Source organism: Bombus pyrosoma, linkage group LG7 (assembly GCF_014825855.1).
Source record: "Bombus pyrosoma isolate SC7728 linkage group LG7, ASM1482585v1, whole genome shotgun sequence".
In the NCBI taxonomy this organism is placed as follows: Eukaryota; Metazoa; Arthropoda; class Insecta; order Hymenoptera; family Apidae; genus Bombus; species Bombus pyrosoma.
Window position 1 is genome coordinate 5,494,160 of NC_057776.1, and position 20,123 is coordinate 5,514,282.

Below are 20,123 nucleotides of genomic sequence, written 5' to 3' on the forward strand. Positions count from 1 at the left end.
ATAACTTACGTATCTCTTGACGTTTTTCGTAGAACCTCCCACCTTTACTGTTCTGATAGGTAATATATACGTGAATTTAATAACTATGAATGCCAACTTGAACCTCAGTAGTTGGGTGTCAACGTTATATATCGACTATCGATTGGTGATAAATTGGGCGTATATCAATAGTTGCAGGAGGTAAGTACGTGTGTACGTAATTAGAAATGAATTAGCTTATGCTACACGCTCTTAGTTTAGCGAGAAATAAAACATTTCGTCACGAAATAATAATATATAATAATAATAATAATAATAATAATATATAATATCGATCGGTCGGTAGTTTAATTTTTTGGTGATTTAATCAACCAATACATTGGTTCAATTTTATTACATTTTTTTGTAACATATAGTGAGGATATTTACATAGAAACTCGTTTTCATAATTAATTATTTTATCAGTGCCTTATGGCATGTAATTTGTATAGCAGTTCTACAAATAAATTGCTAGAAATCGCGTTTAATATGTTTTCCCAGTTGATTTAATCGATTTCGATATTTAGAAATTTCTTCAAGTTTGATAATCCAATCGTTTTTTTTTTTTTTTTTTTTTTTGTTAGTATGACACGTATACAATGAAATAAAATAACTTAAATACTCGTATTCTAGTCACTGCAACTCATTCGGTAATAACTTACGCAACATTAGATTATGGTTACGAAACCTTTTATATTTGCTGTAGAACTATTACAATATAAATTGTTGTGTCATTAAACAATTCTTAGAAATTTTAAATAATTCCAACGAGAAAATAAAAAGCCACTATATAGTAAATATTTTTCTGTTTATCAGGCACGTTATATTATATTAAGTATATATTTAATTTTATATTATATATCTAATTTTAAATTATTATACTGTATTATATTAATTCCTCCAACGTCAATACGGTCAGATATATACGAAACAAAATGTTAAAATATCAAATGTTATTTGACATATCTGATTTCTTATAAAAATTCTCAATCTGATTGGCTACGAAGATAACTGATAGTGTTTTTTATAATTAATAAAGTTAACTCTAATATATTCTATTAAAGAATCAGTTCTAGTCAATTCACATCAATTTCCTGAATAACAGCTAAAAGAAATTTTTCAGATAAGAATTAAAATATTGCCATGGAAAAGGGTGTAACAATGTCGCCACCACCACCACCACCACCACCTGGTTTTATCCCACCACCACCACTATCTCATTCTGTCCCACCACCGTCATATGAACAACCACAGACAAGTACGTAAAAATATATAAGTACTGAAATGATAAGATCATGCAATAACTTTCATTATTAGATAGCATCAGTAGATAGCCTGGAAGCCAAGAAAATAAAAATATGCATAAAGTGATTTAATGACTAAAATTTAGAAGTGTTTGACTATTTATGTATACGTTAATACCGCTGCAACTACCACCCTGATATGGAAATTACGGTTTACCAGTAACAAAATGTATCAAAATTTGTTAGGACAATTTGCTAGTTGCTTTACAATTTAGAGACTGCTAAGCAAGCTGCTTCCCAAATAGATAGCTGCAATTTGTAATGATTCCAGAACAATATTTTTCCATGTTGTGTGCATTGCAAATTGCGATGCACGTCTGCTCTGAAAATGGAATCTAGAGAGAATATCCTCATAAACAAAGTCAATCTAAAGTAAAAGCTCGGTGTGCAGTACAGTTAAACCCCAACCATATACAATAGATTTCTAATACATATCATGATCAAAATACTACAGACCATGCTGTTTGCTTCTTGAAGCATTTATTAAATATTAAGATATATAAAAAGTTGTCCTAATATTTATTAATATTTTTCACCTATATACGTTTTATGTTATTATAAAATAAATCTTGATTGTTATATAAATATTAGTAATTATTATTGAATATCGTTTAAAAAGAATATTGTTTTTCAAGAATATAATTTTACAGATCCCGTTATCATAAGGACTTTAAATTTTGGTCCTGCACAACAGAATATAATATGTCCTACTTGTCATACAAATGTATTCACAATAATTGAAAGGGAAGCAAACATGAAAACTCACCTCTTTGCATTAGGACTATGTCTTTTAGGGTAATTATAAATTATGATTTACCATTGATTTTTGAAAAGAACAAGATTTAATTATGTTTATAATTATTTCTAGATGCTGGTGTTGTGTTCCTTGCCCTTACTGCATGGATAGTTGTTTGGTAACGAAACACTATTGTCCTTCTTGTAGAACATATTTAGGACAAAGTGATAATTAATTCTACAGTAACATTATCGAAACCATTTCGTTATATATATATATATATATACATATATGTAATATAATATATATTATTCTGACTTTTTATAAGGCATAAACAATATTTTGCGCATTTATTTTATACAATTACTTTTTTTTGAAGTGTTCATAATCTTGAAAATATGACCAAAAAACATAGATCTTTAACATAAGATTGTAGATGCTTATTCCAACTTAAGTTAATTGGTTAATTAACTTAATTTAATTTTAATGATTAAAAATTTGATGTTGTCGATATAATTTATAGAAAGGTAATCTTTAAATCAATTTTGTAGTTGTATTAATATCTTGTTTTATACTTCTTAGCACTCAATTGTAAATTTAAACGCTATTTTAAATATGACTGCTAAACAAGTATAGGTGTTCATTTTAATATTATAAATATACTATATATATTATGTATATAAACTAATATTCTAAAATTTATATTATAAATTTTTATGAAAATATTTTTAAATGTAAGATCTAGAATTGTGAATTAAAAATGACTATACTACTACCATCAATAATAAGTTTTGTATTAATGTACTGAAATCTTTTTATTATTTAATTAGATACATTTATGTAAAATCTGATTTATTGCTTCTCAATCAATGTATAATCAATTATATATAAAAAATCTTTGATGTTATAGTCAGATTGAAGCACATGAAAGAATAGGTATTGCAATAAATATTTTTATTGAAGATTTCACATGTTTTATTCATATACCAAGCTTTCTGACCAAGATGCCCAATCAATAACTTCCTTTTCTTCTCCAAACCAGAGCTTGATCTCTCTATTGGCAGATTCAACAGAGTCGGAGCCATGAATAACATTGCGTCCTACGTGGATACAATAATCACCACGAATTGTTCCAGGTGAAGAATCCCCTGGATTTGTTTGTCCTAACATAACACGGCCAGTTTTTACTATGTTTAAACCTTCCCATACCTGAAAAACAATTGTTAAATTTAATTAACATACAAATAATATCTTTTAATTGTATTGTACAAAAAACAACTATATACCATTGGCACAACTGGTCCTGAGCTCATGTATTTAATTAAACCTGGGAAAAATGGTTTGGATACCAAATCTGCATAATGTTTCTTTAATAAATCTTCATTTGGCTAAAAAAAAAAGGAACTTTAATAATAACATAGTTTTAATACGAATAACGAAATCTATTGCACATCAATGGTATATAAAACAAATATAATACAAGACTCGTAAACTAGTATTTCTGCAAATTATCTTGACACAAGATAACATAATGTCACAGAGATTAGTAATGAAGGTCACGACAATTATCATTTATTGTACAATCGATAAAATACGATAAGTACTTACGAAATGAAAATTTTTAATCACGTGGTTGTTAGGAACTAAAAGATGCATATTTTTTCTGAAGTGAATCGGATACGTAAGCATATGTAGAGGAACTTACCTGTATCATTTTCATCGCTACAAGTTTAAAACCTCTGTCTTCAAAACGTTGAATTATTTTACCAATGAGTCCACGTTGAACACCATCGGGTTTAACCATAAGGAAGGTACGTTCCTTATTTCCTGCCATTATTAATCTACAAAATAAACGAAGTAAAACTAATACAGAGCACAAAACCATATAACGCCGGCACCAGCACCGGAAGAATGAGAACGAAGGAGAGAATCGAGTCTTCGGTTATTCGAATTCTTTCAATGTGGTGGGGAAGCCATTCTCGAACTCTTACCGTACGGCGCTCGTGTATCATCGTTCAGGAGTGCTAAAAGTAATTTCTGTTCAATGTTTTAGTTCCCCTTAATCTTTTATAATATTTCTGTGAAATAAACATATTATTTCTAGCTTCAAATATTTTTATTTTAAACTATACTATAATTAGAGAAATAGGGTGTAATCTAAAACGATAATATAATTAAATATTGTAATAGTTACACAAAGATAGAAAAAAGAATCGGTGCAATCAAGAAATATATTCGATATTTTGTTTCATTTATTATATTTTCGAACAAGAATTTTTAATTTGAACTGTTATTACGCTAAAAAATTTCACACAATTATTAATTAATCCCAATTTGAGCTATACATCAAATTTTCTTATGTTGTATGACATTTAAGCCATATATTATAATAGTTCCATCAATTAAAAACGATTTTTACATTAAGAATTTGCAGGGTTCATGAAATACAATAGCCGCGTGTGCACAAGTTGATTATCGGTTATATTAATATGACGTATTTCCCGCGCGTAGAACGGAACGAGTCTCTAACTCGGAATACGTTCATCGATTGGTTTTTCGTATCAGACTGTATTACGTTCGTGGTTCGAGCTATTATAACATTGACAAGCCGTCGTTTGTGAAGAACTCGGCTATCGTGATAAAAGTTTGTAGAAAAAATACTTTTGAATAACAAAATAATTGACCATTATATAATTTGTGTTTTATGTGATTTGCATATTGTCTAGTAATTCTCGGTTTAAGTAAAGTACTTGAAAATCCATAATGGCGCACGCTACAAGATCGCGCTAGTGTATACCAATGTAAGTGCCGCACGTATCTGTTTTTGTTTCCGTTTTTCGGAAAGTAAAAAGTCCTTTTCAGATTTGATTTACATAGAACTTTCGATTTTGATACTGGATTTTGGCAAGAACAGTGGCCCTTGATTACCAACTTCTTACGCCGTTCTTGTTCATGTATCATTTTTTATGGTGGTCGTCATCATGCAAGCACAGCAGCAGCCACAGCAGCAACAGCAGCAGAATCATCAACAAATCGCAGGCACCAGTGTCATTCTCAAGATGAACGAGATACAACAGCTTTCGACAGTTGGTACGTAGTCAAATGATTTTAACTACGTACCATTCCATTTTCACAATCAAAATTGTATTCACGAGGTGTCCGATCAGATGGATAATGAGTTTGCAGATATTGATTTTGAAATGTTCTGATTCGTGTTACTAAAAGTATATCATACAAATTTCTGCTAAGTATTAATATCGGCAAGTAAAGATCATACAGATTTATTTATTGATATGTACTTTATTTATCCATTTATTTAATGTATTGATATGATTTGTAAGCTTTTCCACGATATGTCCGTGATTTGGTTAATCTTAGTAATCCGACCGTAATTAAATTTTAATTTAAAAAAAATATTATCGAATAAAATTGTACATTAGTAGAGAAACATAATTATCATCAATATTTCGTTTAATTTATGTGCATGATATATGTATTTTATACATCATTTAATTTATCGCAATGTGCCGTAATAACATAAAACAGAGGTATATACATAACTATGTGCAGATGATATTTATAGGTATATAATAAAAAATAGAAAACGTCATATAAGCGGAAACCTAATAAATCTATGGCAGGTATATATTCTCCTTTTCTACAAATCTATCAGAAATTTATTATGATATATGTATGTATATATTATTGCTGCTTTCAACATTATTCGGTAATTTTAGAATTCATTTTACTTTCTTTACGAATCGAAGCATTATTATCCTGTCGTTGTTTGTGTGTGGTTTTCTCCCGTTTAGAAGCCTATTCTTTCTTAAGCTACCTACTCTTCCCTCTTACTCTTCAGTCGCTGTTTCCGCTTCATCAAAGTGACGGTGGAATATTCCACTCGGTATCGGTACCTATACCATCTGCTTTCCGTTCGAAAGAGTGGGGATGACCGTCCCTTCGTATAGCGCCAGTGGTTCTTTTTTGCTAGTTAGTATAATAATTTTGCAATTAAACGTTTGGTTGCTGTATCAATTCATATATCAAAATGTCATGATATCTCTATTTTCTTTCTCTCTCTAGAATCAATATTATTTTAGATCTTAAATTAGGCGGTAATATGTTTCGACTTCAACAAACATATGTTATACTATTTGTTGAATTTTCTGTATGAAGTTTCAAGAATCGATATTGCAATACTACAAGATTGAGAACCACTTTTGTAATTTCTTTGTGTGCCCCCAGCCACGTACTATGTACACGCGCCTTAGGAGTTACCGAATTTTTTACGTTTTTACATTCGGCTATATCCATGTCATTATAAAAATAATTTTCATTTTGAAATTAATTTTTAGTAAAAGTTGATTGCATGTGAAGAAGATGTTTGGCTTCGTTCATAAACTGAAAATACAAATTTTCTGCTCTTTATTAGATTTTGCGTTGATTTTCTGATTATTAGTTGTTATTATTGATAAGTAAAATGTTTTAAGTTGAAACGTATTACATGTTTTTCTTATTAGGTTTTGTATATTATAGGTAACCATATTTTCATATATATTCGATACATTTTTTCATTAATAGAAAGATTGTAACAAGGGTAAAATTAGCAAAACAACGATAACATAGATTTATTAGTTAGTTCAGATAGTTTACGTTTTCGTTACTAAAAATAACATAACATTGACTCTATAAACGTCTATCAGTTATATCAGCAATGATAAAAAAGCAAAATTACCAAACGCAAGAGACAAAATGCAGAAGGTGAAAATCATGGGGCACCGAGCATAATAACTACGGTGTTGAGCCGGGTGTCTTCCTTACCCCCATCTCCTGATTTTACCCAGCGATGCAGGAGTCCGCCATAGTCATCGAGTTGACCAATCAGGTTGCTTCTTGGTCTATCGGGGACCGGGGATAACCTGGCCAAAACGTAACTTGTATAGAAACACAGAGTCCACGGTGTGTACAGAAACGGGGAAATAATAGGTACCGGAGGAATAGTATGCATAAAGAAAGTGAATCTGAAGGATAAATTAATTTAGAATCAGTTAGCAGACACTACCGAAGAAAAAAAATTGAGTTACCAATATTGAAACGTGGAAAAGTCTCGAAATTCAATCAGAGGTGATTGTGTGAAAACAGCGTGTGTATCGGAATTGGGAAGAAGAGAATAACGCGTTTGGAACAATTTCGTGAACAAAATGAGTATAAGACTGGCAGAGAAGAAAGAAAACGTAATAAAAAATTCGACCGGCGTAATTGGAAACGTGGTCAATAGTTCGGATGACGTTTGTAATGGAACCGTCGAATGGCAAAATGGACAGAATCTTCTAGTTGTTACACAAGATACGCAAGGCAAAGAGCTAATTGCAATCACTGATAATCAAACCATTAACGTTGCAGTTGACTCCTATTGTTCGTATTTTTTAATTCCTACTTTCTTTTCTCATGCTATTTTAAGTTTCCAAAAAATCGGCTAAACAAATTGATATATTTTATTCTGCGCGCGTGTATAGGTATATTTTATTTATGTAAACCTTCTTAAAGTTTACGATATGAAGTAAGCACTTTGAAGTTAAGATAGTGTCATAAAAACACTTAAATTAATGGAAATTAGTTTATTTTTTTTTTATATACAGCAGATCGTATTAAGTACCCAGACGTTTTTCAAACAGGAATATTCCATGTAAATCATCTACAATATGCATATTTCTTATTGGTGTGGTGATATACTAGCAACACTTGTAGTTTAATATATACATACATATATATATATATATTTAAATATGTGCAAAAATAACTAAATTTACATGAAAAATTGATAAATATTATATTCTGTAAAAAGTATTATTTTACACATTATTGCATTTTATATTTATATGAATATTGACAAATTTTATTTTTATATAATTTTTAAGATTGCTTAGATATCCATAAGTTAATTTTTTTCAGGGCTACTGGAACTTGCTCATAGAGAATATCAGGCAGGAGATTATGAGAATGCGGAAAGACATTGTATGCAACTTTGGAGGCAGGAGACAAATAACACAGGAGTTCTTCTGTTATTGTCTTCTATTCATTTTCAATGTAGAAGGCTAGAAAAGTAAGCGATCTGTTTCACTTATTATGTAACTTTTAAATAAAATACAGTACTAATAAATTTCTGTTCTTGCATTTCAGATCTGCACATTATAGTAGCTTAGCAATAAAGCAGAATCCGTTATTGGCAGAGGCTTACAGCAATCTTGGAAATGTTTACAAGGAACGTGGCCAACTACAGGAAGCTTTGGAAAACTATCGACATGCTGTTAGATTGAAACCAGATTTCATTGATGGTTACATCAATCTAGCAGCTGCATTAGTAGCTGCAGGAGATATGGAACAAGCAGTTCAAGCATATGTAACTGCTCTACAATATAACCCTGTGAGAAATCCACTCTGTTATTAATACATATTTCTTTCTAGTCCTTTATATATAGTTTAAACGCTACTACATTATGTCAAATGTAGTTTTGACTTATTTTCTAAAGATTGCTTGTTTATTGCATGTTTATATGTTTATTCAATATACATTTTACGTTTTTATATGTTACAGGATCTTTACTGTGTGAGAAGCGATCTCGGTAATCTTTTGAAAGCATTAGCAAGACTTGATGAAGCCAAGGTAGGTTTTCTTTATCTGTTACACATTGTTGTAAATTAATTTAATTTAACGTGACATGCACATATTCGGATGCATCAATACCACAATCAAATACTAGGATGTTGACTTTTGCACTCTCATTTTGACAATTTTTTTTGACAAGGTACAGATGCATTTCGTAAAATGTGCGCAAGTACTAGTTGGCAGCTCTATAGAATAACCAGGAACAACTGGTATCCATATACTAGAGGCGAAAAGCTCTTTCTCTTTGCGGTAAAAAAAAGATATGTGCGCGACGCATGGTGGCCTACTATCAGAATTAGCTTTTAAAAAGGCATAAACAGAAAATTTAAGTTTTGGTAGTAGATTGCCCATTGTGCGTGTTTTTCCATTTAATTAACTAATCACTGCGTTTGGTGTCTTTGTTTTTATTTGCCTTTTTATTGAGAATCAACAAAGATGCTTGGAGTAAAATAATGTTCTTTTCAAGACATCAAACGCAGCATGAGGGTTTAAGTTTAAAATTAGCTGAAAACTATATAGAATCCCTCTTCGCATTGCGCGTTTTGGAATAACACTGATAAGAGTAACAACAAAATTTCTTTACTTGGTGTTATTGCAAAGTTTAACTTGCTGGTCCTATTACAGCAATATCCTTTTTTATTATTGATTAAGTAAAAGATATTAATTTTTTTCTTACAAGCTACAATAGGATCAGCAGCGTGCGAATGTAGCATTTAAGCTCATCTCATTTGATTCAGCTCATTCTGAATGTGTATTTACTTTAGGTATACTGATCCGTTACATATACGTGGACAAATGCGACCTTTCTTTTCCACTATCTCTACTCTTTCCAATTTTAAAAGTAAACAAGTTGTGTGTACAATGATAATTGCGCGAGATCACTTGACCAGTTCTACGCCTATCGTAATGTCTAATATAAAAAATTGATAATTTTTTATGAATTTATGTAAGCCGTTTGTGCATCAAAATATTTTTTAATTTGGAAACTCACGGGACTTTTCCGACTCCCACAAGTTTCATTCGTTCCAGTGATACATAGAAAAACAAACAAGTCAAGTGGTCTACTTCATAATAGCAGCGCGGCGCGGCGATAGTCGACGAGTAGAAATAATTGCAGACAGTATAAATTGCTGACAATTTTGCTTTATCTACATTGATTACCCATTGGTGTCTTTATTTAATATTTTGTACTTTCTGCAATCACACTCATCGACAGAACTTACTGCAGCAAAGAGAAAAGCCTTCCGTTGAATTTCCTGTCGTTCTTAAGCGCTCTCTAGTTCACTTGTTCGTTTTTCGCTTAGTACGTTTTGCCACCAATAATGTTACATTTACAGAATGATATCGGTTCAAACTACTGGTCTATGGGACTATAAAATGAAAGTCGATTTTAACAAGAAAATGGTTTTTCAAATTTATCTTTCTTGCTCATACCTATAAAAAGCGACGTACACATTCATTCGTGGTCTTTATAATTTTTTAAAACATCGTTAATGTACTGGGATCGAGATTAAGACGTTTGTTGTACTTTATATAAGGTGATTTAATTTGTTCTTTCTTTCTTGTTAATTGAGGAATCTATTTTCAATGTAATTGTTAACGATCGATATTGAGGAACTGGGATAAGATTTGCACGATTATAATATGGTGGCTGACGAGCTCAGCGAAGCGTGTCTTTCAGCGGCACGCATAACTAGGTACCTCTCTATACGTATTTAAAAAAGAAAAGAAAATATAAAAAAAAAGATAAAAAAATTAAAAAGACAAAGTTGAGGCGAAGAGTATCAGTGAAGAGACATTAACGCAGCTGTATTGTTGTTGTGGATGGGATGATCAACTCTAGGAGGGGAAGTCGGAGCAATGTGATTGGTCGGTTACCATGGGTTCCTTCGTCAAAGGGTGAATCTGAATCTGGTTATTCAGTAACACACTGTCTCTCGGTCTAAGTTTATTATGAGAACTTGCGAGCCGTACCTACCGTCAACCTACCAAAGGGTACACTGCAGGTAAAGTAATTCCCAAGGCCGATCTCTGAACATTCCATCAGACCAATTGGCTCCGCTGTTTCGAAAGAGATTGAAAGTTGGATCATTTTAACTCGGGATAGAAAGGTTTAGCAGCATCTGTGTTTACGACGTTCGTATGCGATTGCAGATACGGAAGCACGGAAATACGGATGAAGATCTTATGAACGACTCATTTCTGTTTCTCCATTGAAACGAGAATCCTCTGTTAAAGCTCATCCAACTTCAACGTTTCTATCCATATCCAGTTATCCCGATGCTACGAATCCTATTCGTTTCTATCATCCAGCCTCTCTTTACCGCTTCCCATAGAGATCGGCCGACTGTAAATGCCCTTTTTACTTATTGTTTAGGTACGGATTACTCTGTTTTTTATAACAATGCAGCCCGCCTCTCGGCACGCGCGATGCACATCCCTGCTTGACCCTTAGGAGCGTCGTCATATAAAGAAGATTTTCGACAAATATTTTCCTAGGGATAAACGATAATATAAATTTAATTGATGGTAAATGTTGATCAAGGGAACATATGGGTAATGAAGAACAATGTTTGTTTAAGCTCGTCGACTGAGAATGGACAATGTTGGAGGTGAATTGGCCAAGTGAATTGAGCAGAACTGAAGTATCAATGGCGAGGGGCGTACTACGTGCTGTCGAGTCCACCGGACGCATTCCGGAGAATCGATAGGCACGAGACAGGACACCCGTATCGCTTATTTTCCACGATGACGTTTCTAGCGCGCACCTAAATCCTTTTCTCCTGTTTTCACACTAGATTCCAATCCACTACACATTGTATGATTTGCAAAATGGGTCTCGTTCTCTCTGTTTCTGATTCTTTCTCGTTTTTCTTCGAAAGATGTCATATCCCAAGCTAAAGCAAATCTTACAAATCGAAAGGTTCTTTTTAATTAACTTTCGATCGATCAATCGCTCTCGCGTTAGCGTCGGCTTATGCATTTTACATGTCATTAAATGCACAAAGATACAAAATCGCGTAAAATTATCGAATGTCCAAGCATTTATCAAATTTTGCTTTATCACGAACGAAGTTTCTATTCTTTCATCGAATATCGATCGCTAATAATGAATATTGACAATGTAATAAAGAAATAATCGAGCAATCGATAAACGTGATAAAATTTATCACGTAAAATTGAATACAATTGATTCTTGAAGGTATTTATATCAACTCTGTTACGAACAAAATACTTGGCGCGGATGATTTGCATTAAGAATTGTTCGAAGTAAAGGGATGTAGAAAAAGGAAAAAGGAGGCAATGAAGCGAGACAGAGAGGACGAAGGTATGAAGAGATAATTTTATTCTCTGAAATTTCTCGAAGGTGGTGAAATGTGTGAAAGCTGCGGCGCGGCGAGGAGAGGCCGGGCAAAGCGCGCGGCGCGTCTCTGACAGTATGGGAACATCTTCTCTGATCCTCTGTTTATGTCTATAGGCTTGCTATCTAAAGGCGATTGAAACGCGTCCAGACTTTGCAGTCGCATGGAGCAATCTTGGCTGTGTATTCAACGCTCAAGGCGAGATTTGGTTGGCGATTCATCACTTTGAGAAGGCCGTAGCTTTGGACCCAAATTTCCTGGATGCCTACATCAATCTTGGCAATGTACTCAAAGAGGCTAGAATCTTTGATAGGTGAGATTAAATCATTGATTTCTAACGGCTCTATATTCGTACATTTCGTTAGAACGTTTGAATTGGCATTTTATTTGAAATACGGTAGATACTTGCATGTTCAAGTAGGATATTAACATACATGACATTTTTCACAATAATTTGTTGATTAGATCGAATTTAGAACTAACGCGTGATACTACACAGAACTGGCTTAAACTGGCAAAATAATGCAACAACTGTTGGCGATACATAAAGTTGAAATATTTATTCATAATTCTGCGTTAGTAACAATAATTTTATAATTTGTGATATTGCTTTAAAATATTAGTATTTTCAAAACTTGCAATTGAAACGTTTAACTTGTCGGTCGATAGTACTTGAAACGGCCAATGTTCAGCAAGAAAATAAAAATCATTCGATATGCGAGTAGATTTATATAAAAATTATATAAAAATTTTCTTCTTTTATTGTTATAATATGACAATACAAAACTTCACAGTAAGATGTGTAATAGTAGAAAGAAACGTGAGAATACGCCTTAGCGGTAGGGATAGAGTGCCGGCTTACCAGCCGGAGGCCCTAGGTTCGATTCTCATGAAACCTTCTTTCTCGTTTTTCATCGGCTCCTACAATAATTTAAAATGCACAGTATGATCGATCGTCGTCTCTTCAATTTCTCATAGACGACGGTTTATAAAGTCTGTGCTAAATAGATATCTGACTTACAGTTATTCCTTTAATGTTCAATACTGTTACGTTAATTGGAGAGTCACAAGTCAAACAATATATTTTTGTGCCAATAATAATAATGGGACTGTTCTTACGAAAGTTCTTTGCTGTATTGTAGGTTCGGAAATGTTTCGTGTTCGAACGAAATGTGCTCTATTTTTACTTTTGACGCACTAAAAGAGACGAACGAGGTCGGAAGATTTCGCACGCTTTCCGTTTCTGAAACATGTTTACCAAGAATTCACAAGCAAAGCGCATGAGCCGACGTGTAAACACCGAATCGATATTCATACAGCGTCCTTTGAAGTGCATCGTCCTTTGTTTCTCCAGAGCGATGTCCGCTGGCAACCTTCACTCGTGCATTACGTGAATTCCTAATTTCTTAGGTGTGTTAGCGGCTTTTATTATTTTCTATTATTTTAGTAATGTTATGCAGCGTGTGTAAATTTGAAAACGATCCATTTATTCTGGATTTTCCGTATTTATTACGATATTTGAGAGATATCATCGGTTCTTACCGAAAGATATTTACATTTAAAAATTTAATGAAAAAGAAATAACGATAATACGTAAAATCGATGTATAAACAAGCATAAGGATAATTTATACGTGTCGCGAATTCATGTCCTGTTCGTCTTCCAAGAATCTCGACCTTCTTGTCATACGTACGTATCCACACAGCCTTTTAACGGAGAGAGAATGGGGCTTGCTTGGCAACAGATGCGAAATTACCACCGGAATACGAGCTGGATTGTCTTATTTACGAGTGTTCGGAATCCTTGGAATCTAAATTCCAGTTACGCACAATAGCGCGAGAAACTGGAGGGCAACTATCGATTTCAAGGATCGCTCCGCCCCTACGAGGGAGAGAGAACCCCTTTTATTCTCCGTGGGAGGGTGTATAAGTTCTTAACGGATATGCCAAAAACGCGTAGCTCGTGGCGAGTTTCACAGCGGAAAGCTGCTCGTGGTATCGTGTCTACGATCTGTCGATGAAGTTGTTGATTTTGTTTATTGATATTTAAAAAATACATACACGCACACACATACATACATACACACACACACACACACACACGCACACGCAGACAAATTAATTTATTAAGATATGGAAATGGAGAAGGAATGGACTACCAGTGTGTTGTCGTGTATACAGTGATCTCGCCCTCGACCACGATCGCACCCTCGTTACGCGTGCAATTAGAACGAGCTCTCTCACGATCCTCAACCCGTGGATGTATCTCGTGGATTAAATATAACGTGAAAAGGTTAATTTATGACTATTTTCTGTATAGCGTTACCGGCGTGACACGTCACCGTATAGCGGTGTGCGCGGCACGTGTGCAATTTATCCAAAGACCGTGTGTCGTCGGGTGTGGTATCACCAACCATTGTTACCAAACCGAAACCAACAGAGAACTTTCTACGCAATTCCACGTATACTTTGATGCGGCTCTATTGATTCAATCGGAATCGATTAAATTGTGATTCATCGTCCGTTCGTTCAGAAAACGACCTAAATGTTCTCTTTCGTTGTGTGATGAATTTTAACGACATACGAATTTTCTGTTTGTAACAGAGCTGTAGCTGCTTATCTGCGTGCTTTGAATCTCAGTCCTAACAATGCAGTCGTACATGGAAATCTGGCGTGTGTCTACTATGAACAAGGGTAAGCATCAGAGGGAATTTACTTTGTTTATTTTTTATCGTGCGTCAACTTATTTTGTTTTACAGGCTTATCGATTTGGCGATTGATACATACCGTCGTGCTATTGAACTACAACCGAATTTCCCAGATGCTTACTGCAATTTGGCGAACGCGCTCAAGGAAAAGGGACAAGTGGTCGAGGCTGAGGATTGCTATAATACGGCTCTCCGCCTCTGCCCCTCACATGCCGATTCCCTTAATAATCTGGTACTTATATTTATATTCAAATTCCACGGCGAAGTTTAATGAACAAGACAATAACGTATAACGCGTTTCTGTCTTCACTTTTTATTATTATTACGTTTCTTCACTTTGTTATCCGATGTATTCCGCATTCTAGGCCAACATAAAACGTGAACAAGGATACATCGAAGAAGCAACTCGATTATATCTGAAAGCGCTTGAAGTATTCCCTGAGTTTGCCGCAGCTCATAGCAATCTGGCTTCCGTATTACAGCAACAAGGAAAATTAAATGAAGCACTAATGCATTACAAGGAGGCTATTCGTATTCAGCCAACTTTCGCGGATGCGTACTCGAACATGGGCAATACTCTGAAAGAAATGCAAGATATACAAGGAGCTCTTCAATGCTATACAAGAGCTATTCAAATTAATCCCGCTTTCGCTGACGCCCATTCCAATTTAGCTTCGATTCATAAGGATTCTGGAAACATTCCTGAGGCTATCCAATCATACCGAACTGCGTTAAAGTTGAAGCCTGACTTCCCTGATGCATATTGTAACTTAGCGCATTGCCTTCAGATCGTTTGTGATTGGACTGATTATGAAGCTCGAATGAAGAAATTAGTTTCGATCGTTGCTGAACAACTGGATAAGAATAGGTTGCCTAGCGTACATCCACACCATTCTATGCTCTATCCGTTGTCTCATGAATTTAGAAAGGCTATTGCTGCTAGGCATGCAAATCTTTGCATCGAGAAGGTAAATGATATTTTTTAAGTACACGGTTTATCTGAAGCAATAAAAATGCAAATACGTTTGTTTCACGACGGTTTTATATCTGTTACAGATTCATGTTCTACATAAACAACCGTACAAATATCCACGTGAGATTGGTGCTCGCTTAAAGATTGGATATGTCTCGTCAGATTTTGGAAATCATCCTACTAGTCATCTTATGCAATCAATCCCAGGACTGCACGAGAGACAGAATGTTGAAATCTTTTGCTACGCCCTCAGTGCCGATGACGGAACCACGTTCCGAGCAAAGATTGCCAGAGAAGCCGAACACTTTGTAGATCTATCACAGATTCCGTGCAATGGAAAAGCAGCTGATCGTATTAACGCGGATGGAATTCATATTTTAGTAAATATGAATGGATACACGAAAGGAGCGAGAAATGAAATATTCGCTCTGAGACCAGCACCTGTTCAAGTGATGTGGCTTGGATATCCAGGAACATCAGGAGCTAGTTTCATGGATTATTTAATTACAGATGAAGTTACATCACCATTGGAACTTGCTAATCAATACAGCGAAAAGCTTGCTTACATGCCACACACGTATTTTATTGGAGATCATAAGTAAGTCTACAAGATATACGATTATGTATAATATTTTCTCTATAATTGATCGCCACTATGTTTCTCATAATTAATCAGTCGTCATTCCTACTACTGAATGAATTCTAAACTTAAAATTCTAAAATAAATTCCAAGAAACTATAATAGTGTGTTCCCTTTGACATACCGCGAAGTTCGACAGCAATAATGAAACATTCTTATCTCTAATTTGTTTTTAACTAAAATTTTACTAACGTATTTGCGAGAGTTCTCTGATTAAAATAAGACCAAACACGATATAGTTCAAATCATATTTACATGTATATATAATAGAAAGAAAATAAGTTAATGTCACTAAATAAGTAAATATATTTCAAATTATTTCGTGCTTAGTTTTGTTTTGTCAGAAAAGCCTCACAATTACATTGGTTAAAGCTTTATTCAATAAGGATTGAAAATAAAAAAGTTCCGTTGTTATTGCTACGTTACGATTGTCTAACCAATATGTTTCTTTTTATCAAGTCCACTCGCGGACTTGTTCCTCTTTCATTCGCGCTTTTTTTTATAAGTTGGGTAAAATGGTGGATAATATCTGTTACATTCAATCGACTCCTGTACATGAAAATTCATCTGAGGACAGCCGAGTAGTCCCGACTTTCGATCAATTATGAAGAAAATACGTACTATATATGAAATTTAATTAACATTTTTTCTATCCTATATATTTTCTTCTCCAGGCAAATGTTCCCACATTTAAAGGAACGTCTCATCTTAACGGACAAATTGAACATGAAGGGCAAGGTAGCAGATAACGTAGCTGTAATAAATGCCACCGATCTTTCTCCAATGATTGAAAATACATGTGTCAAGGAAATTCGCGAGGTCGTTGTACCGGACGCTGAAAACAAACCAGTAGAAATTTCGCTGAAAGTTGCAGAACTGCCAACCACTACTCCTATCGAAACAATGATTGCTTCTGGACAATGCCAAATGTCCGTAAATGGTGTCGTAGTTCAAAATGGTATGGCCACTACGCAAGTGAACAATAAAACAGCTACGGGTGAAGAAGTGCCTCAAAATATTATGATAACAACGAGGCAACAGTATGGTCTACCAGAAGATGCAGTCGTTTATTGCAATTTCAATCAGTTGTATAAAATCGATCCGCTCACGCTTCATATGTGGGCACATGTAAGTTCATTCGTTTTTTTCGCAACGAACTTATTTTATTAAAATTATTACGTATTTTATATTTATATACCGATACTGAATTTCAGATCCTAAAACATGTGCCAAACTCTGTATTATGGTTGCTACGCTTTCCGGCCGTTGGTGAACCAAACTTACAAGCAACAGCTCAACAGTTAGGCTTAGCTCCCGGTAGGATTCTGTTTAGTAATGTTGCTGCAAAGGAAGAGCACGTTAGACGAGGGCAGTTAGCCGACGTATGCTTGGACACACCGCTTTGCAATGGTCACACTACTAGCATGGATGTTTTATGGACCGGAACTCCGGTGGTTACACTACCAGGTGAAACGTTAGCGTCTCGCGTTGCTGCTAGTCAATTGAATACTTTGGGATGCCCTGAATTGATTGCACGAACACGACAAGAATACCAGGATATTGCTATTCGTTTGGGTACTGACAGGGAATAGTAAGTAAATCGTTTCCCTCTATTCCTTGTTTTTAGTTTTTATTATCATTAGTTTCGATATGAATTAACCAACTGTTTCTTTTTAAGCTTGAAAGCAACGCGAGCCAAAGTATGGAAAGCAAGATCTGAAAGTCCTTTATTCAATTGCAAGCTATATGCAGTAGGCATGGAAATGCTGTACAAAAAAATGTGGGAACGTTTCGCGAGAGGCGAAAAACCTGATCATGTGTCAGCAGTAGACAAAACCGAGATGCAAAAATTACTAGCAGCTGCATCTTAAGAATGGTTCTCGAATGTTTTTATCTATACAACTTCAATTCCACATCTGTTTTTCTCTCCCCCTTTTTTCGAAAACGTAGTAGCATTTGAAATAGATGGTCGATAATCTATTTCACAAAAATATAATTTTCATATAAATTCCGTTTATTTTGGTATTTACTGTTTTGTAAGATAAATCATCGAGCTTAGATTACATAGGATAACGTTATGCGCGTACGTTCAATTAAATATTTGATGTCCCAGAAAAAGAAAAAAATTGTGGATTGTATCATACGAGTCATAAAAAATAATTACGTTATGCCATCGTATCTTTCACCTTATTTATATATATATAATACAATGCTCATAGTCAGGTGTTTATACCTTTTGTTCATCTTTCTGGTAATATCGAATGTAGCCTGAATTGGAGTGGGATTATGTACAACACTAATTTCTTTTTTTTTTCTCTTTTTTTTTTTTTTTCATTGTATAAAGTACACAATTGTATGTATACTGATGAACGTTTGTATTATTAACGTGAAATATGCAGTCGGTATTAGTATTTTTATTCGGTTTCCTTTATTTCGAAGGTTTCTGACGCGTGGTTTGTTGACTTGTTAAGAGGATATGAAGATGTTCCCTCGATTATTTTTTATGCTATGTAGTAATATTCGTTGTTTACTTCGAATACGATTGGCTCGTAAAAGAAGATTGAAACACAAAAAAAAGGTTCAGGAGCGGTTACTCACACCAAGCTGTTATTGCTAGAAATCGCTGATAGCAAAGAATGTAAGTTGTATTATATACAACTGGTTAATGAGATAGACATGTAAATATTAAAAAGATAATTGTTAGTTATTGCTTTAGTTCGATAGCGCGTAAGTTAAGATTAAAGAAATGTGTGAGGTAGCGAAAGACGTTGACTGTAGCAAACTTTGAGATGTACGCCTATAGAATAAAAAAAAAATGATTAAAAATACAATTCGAAAGAAAGTGGCTGTTACGTTGTGAGTGTGTTCTGATGAATATGCGATTAGTAAGATTGATTTTTTCTTTGTGAAATTCTTTACTCAGTCTTTTGATATACCAGTTTCACATAGAAAAATACAGGTAATGCTTGAACGAAGAACTTGCTTGTATTTCTTATCTTTATTCAAAACATGGTTATTCTATGCAATTTATAATAAAATGAGAAAGAAAGTGCATTTTTAAGTTGAAATAAATTATGTTTAAAACTCGAGAAATTAAGATAAGTAGGAAGAACAGCTTGTAACGTCTCGTTGAATTTATTGTATGTATGACCTCATCCGCCCACTATGTGTATTATCAACATTGCACATTCTCGATAATGAATAATTGTCCCCATTACGCACAATTTACATCGAACATACAGATGTAAAAGTAACCATTAAAAATCTCTATTTCTTAATTACTATTCCGGATGTAGCTCGAACAAATACGTCGCACAAGAAATAGCAACTGTAGAGTGAAACGTAAAATTCAAATATCAAACTTTGATTTCTATAGACGGTAATAGCATATTTATGTAGATTTATATTAATTCAACATTTGAAGAACATTGAAATAAATTTACCAAAGTCAATAAATTATTAAATTATCTCATTATTATTGAATTCATAGTTGAAATAATTTAACTATCACTTTGAAATCGTACGACTACACTTACACTTACATACCATTGATTATATAATTACGTATTTAATTTCGAACGATTGCAAACTCAGGAAAATTGATTTCTTTATTATTTTTTGTAACAAACTGTCTTCGGATTCGTCTTTATGTCGTAACTCATGGCGCACTATTTTGACAGTTTTATCATAATTCTTAAAAATATGGTTATTTTGCA

The 20,123-nt window shown here is 33.9% G+C and overlaps 3 protein-coding genes across 10 annotated transcripts; 2 read left to right on the plus strand and 1 right to left on the minus strand.

Annotated features, from left to right (window-relative positions):
• Positions 1-42: 42 nt before the first annotated feature.
• Positions 43-3,022, plus strand: LOC122569547 (lipopolysaccharide-induced tumor necrosis factor-alpha factor-like). The gene is made up of 4 exons (XM_043730746.1): positions 43-180; positions 1,142-1,276; positions 1,973-2,117; positions 2,191-3,022. The coding sequence occupies exons 2-4, from the start codon at positions 1,162-1,164 to the stop codon at positions 2,291-2,293; spliced, it is 363 nt and encodes a 120-aa protein (XP_043586681.1). The 5' UTR covers positions 43-180; positions 1,142-1,161; the 3' UTR covers positions 2,294-3,022.
• LOC122569546 (nucleoside diphosphate kinase) lies at positions 2,992-4,010 on the minus strand. The gene is made up of 3 exons (XM_043730745.1): positions 3,764-4,010; positions 3,345-3,446; positions 2,992-3,267 (listed from the first exon to the last, which is right to left on the minus strand). Exons 1-3 carry the CDS (start codon positions 3,941-3,943, stop codon positions 3,034-3,036), a joined length of 516 nt encoding a protein of 171 aa, XP_043586680.1. The 5' UTR covers positions 3,944-4,010; the 3' UTR covers positions 2,992-3,033.
• Positions 4,011-4,397: 387 nt separating this feature from the next.
• Positions 4,398-19,245, plus strand: LOC122569538 (UDP-N-acetylglucosamine--peptide N-acetylglucosaminyltransferase 110 kDa subunit). 8 transcript variants are annotated; one of them, XM_043730727.1, is made up of 14 exons: positions 4,398-4,859; positions 4,921-5,148; positions 5,642-5,699; positions 8,011-8,161; positions 8,239-8,482; positions 8,654-8,722; positions 12,204-12,400; positions 14,691-14,780; positions 14,846-15,026; positions 15,160-15,762; positions 15,851-16,365; positions 17,082-17,535; positions 17,622-17,998; positions 18,086-19,245. In XM_043730727.1, the coding sequence occupies exons 3-14, from the start codon at positions 5,693-5,695 to the stop codon at positions 18,276-18,278; spliced, it is 3,081 nt and encodes a 1,026-aa protein (XP_043586662.1). In that variant the 5' UTR covers positions 4,398-4,859; positions 4,921-5,148; positions 5,642-5,692; the 3' UTR covers positions 18,279-19,245. The 8 variants fall into 8 exon arrangements, with proteins under 8 accessions (XP_043586662.1, XP_043586658.1, XP_043586660.1 ...); XM_043730723.1 differs by lacking the exon at positions 5,642-5,699 and having other exon boundaries at positions 4,398-4,702; positions 4,785-4,859; XM_043730725.1 differs by lacking the exon at positions 5,642-5,699 and having other exon boundaries at positions 4,398-4,702; positions 4,785-4,859; positions 4,936-5,148.
• Positions 19,246-20,123: the final 878 nt, after the last annotated feature.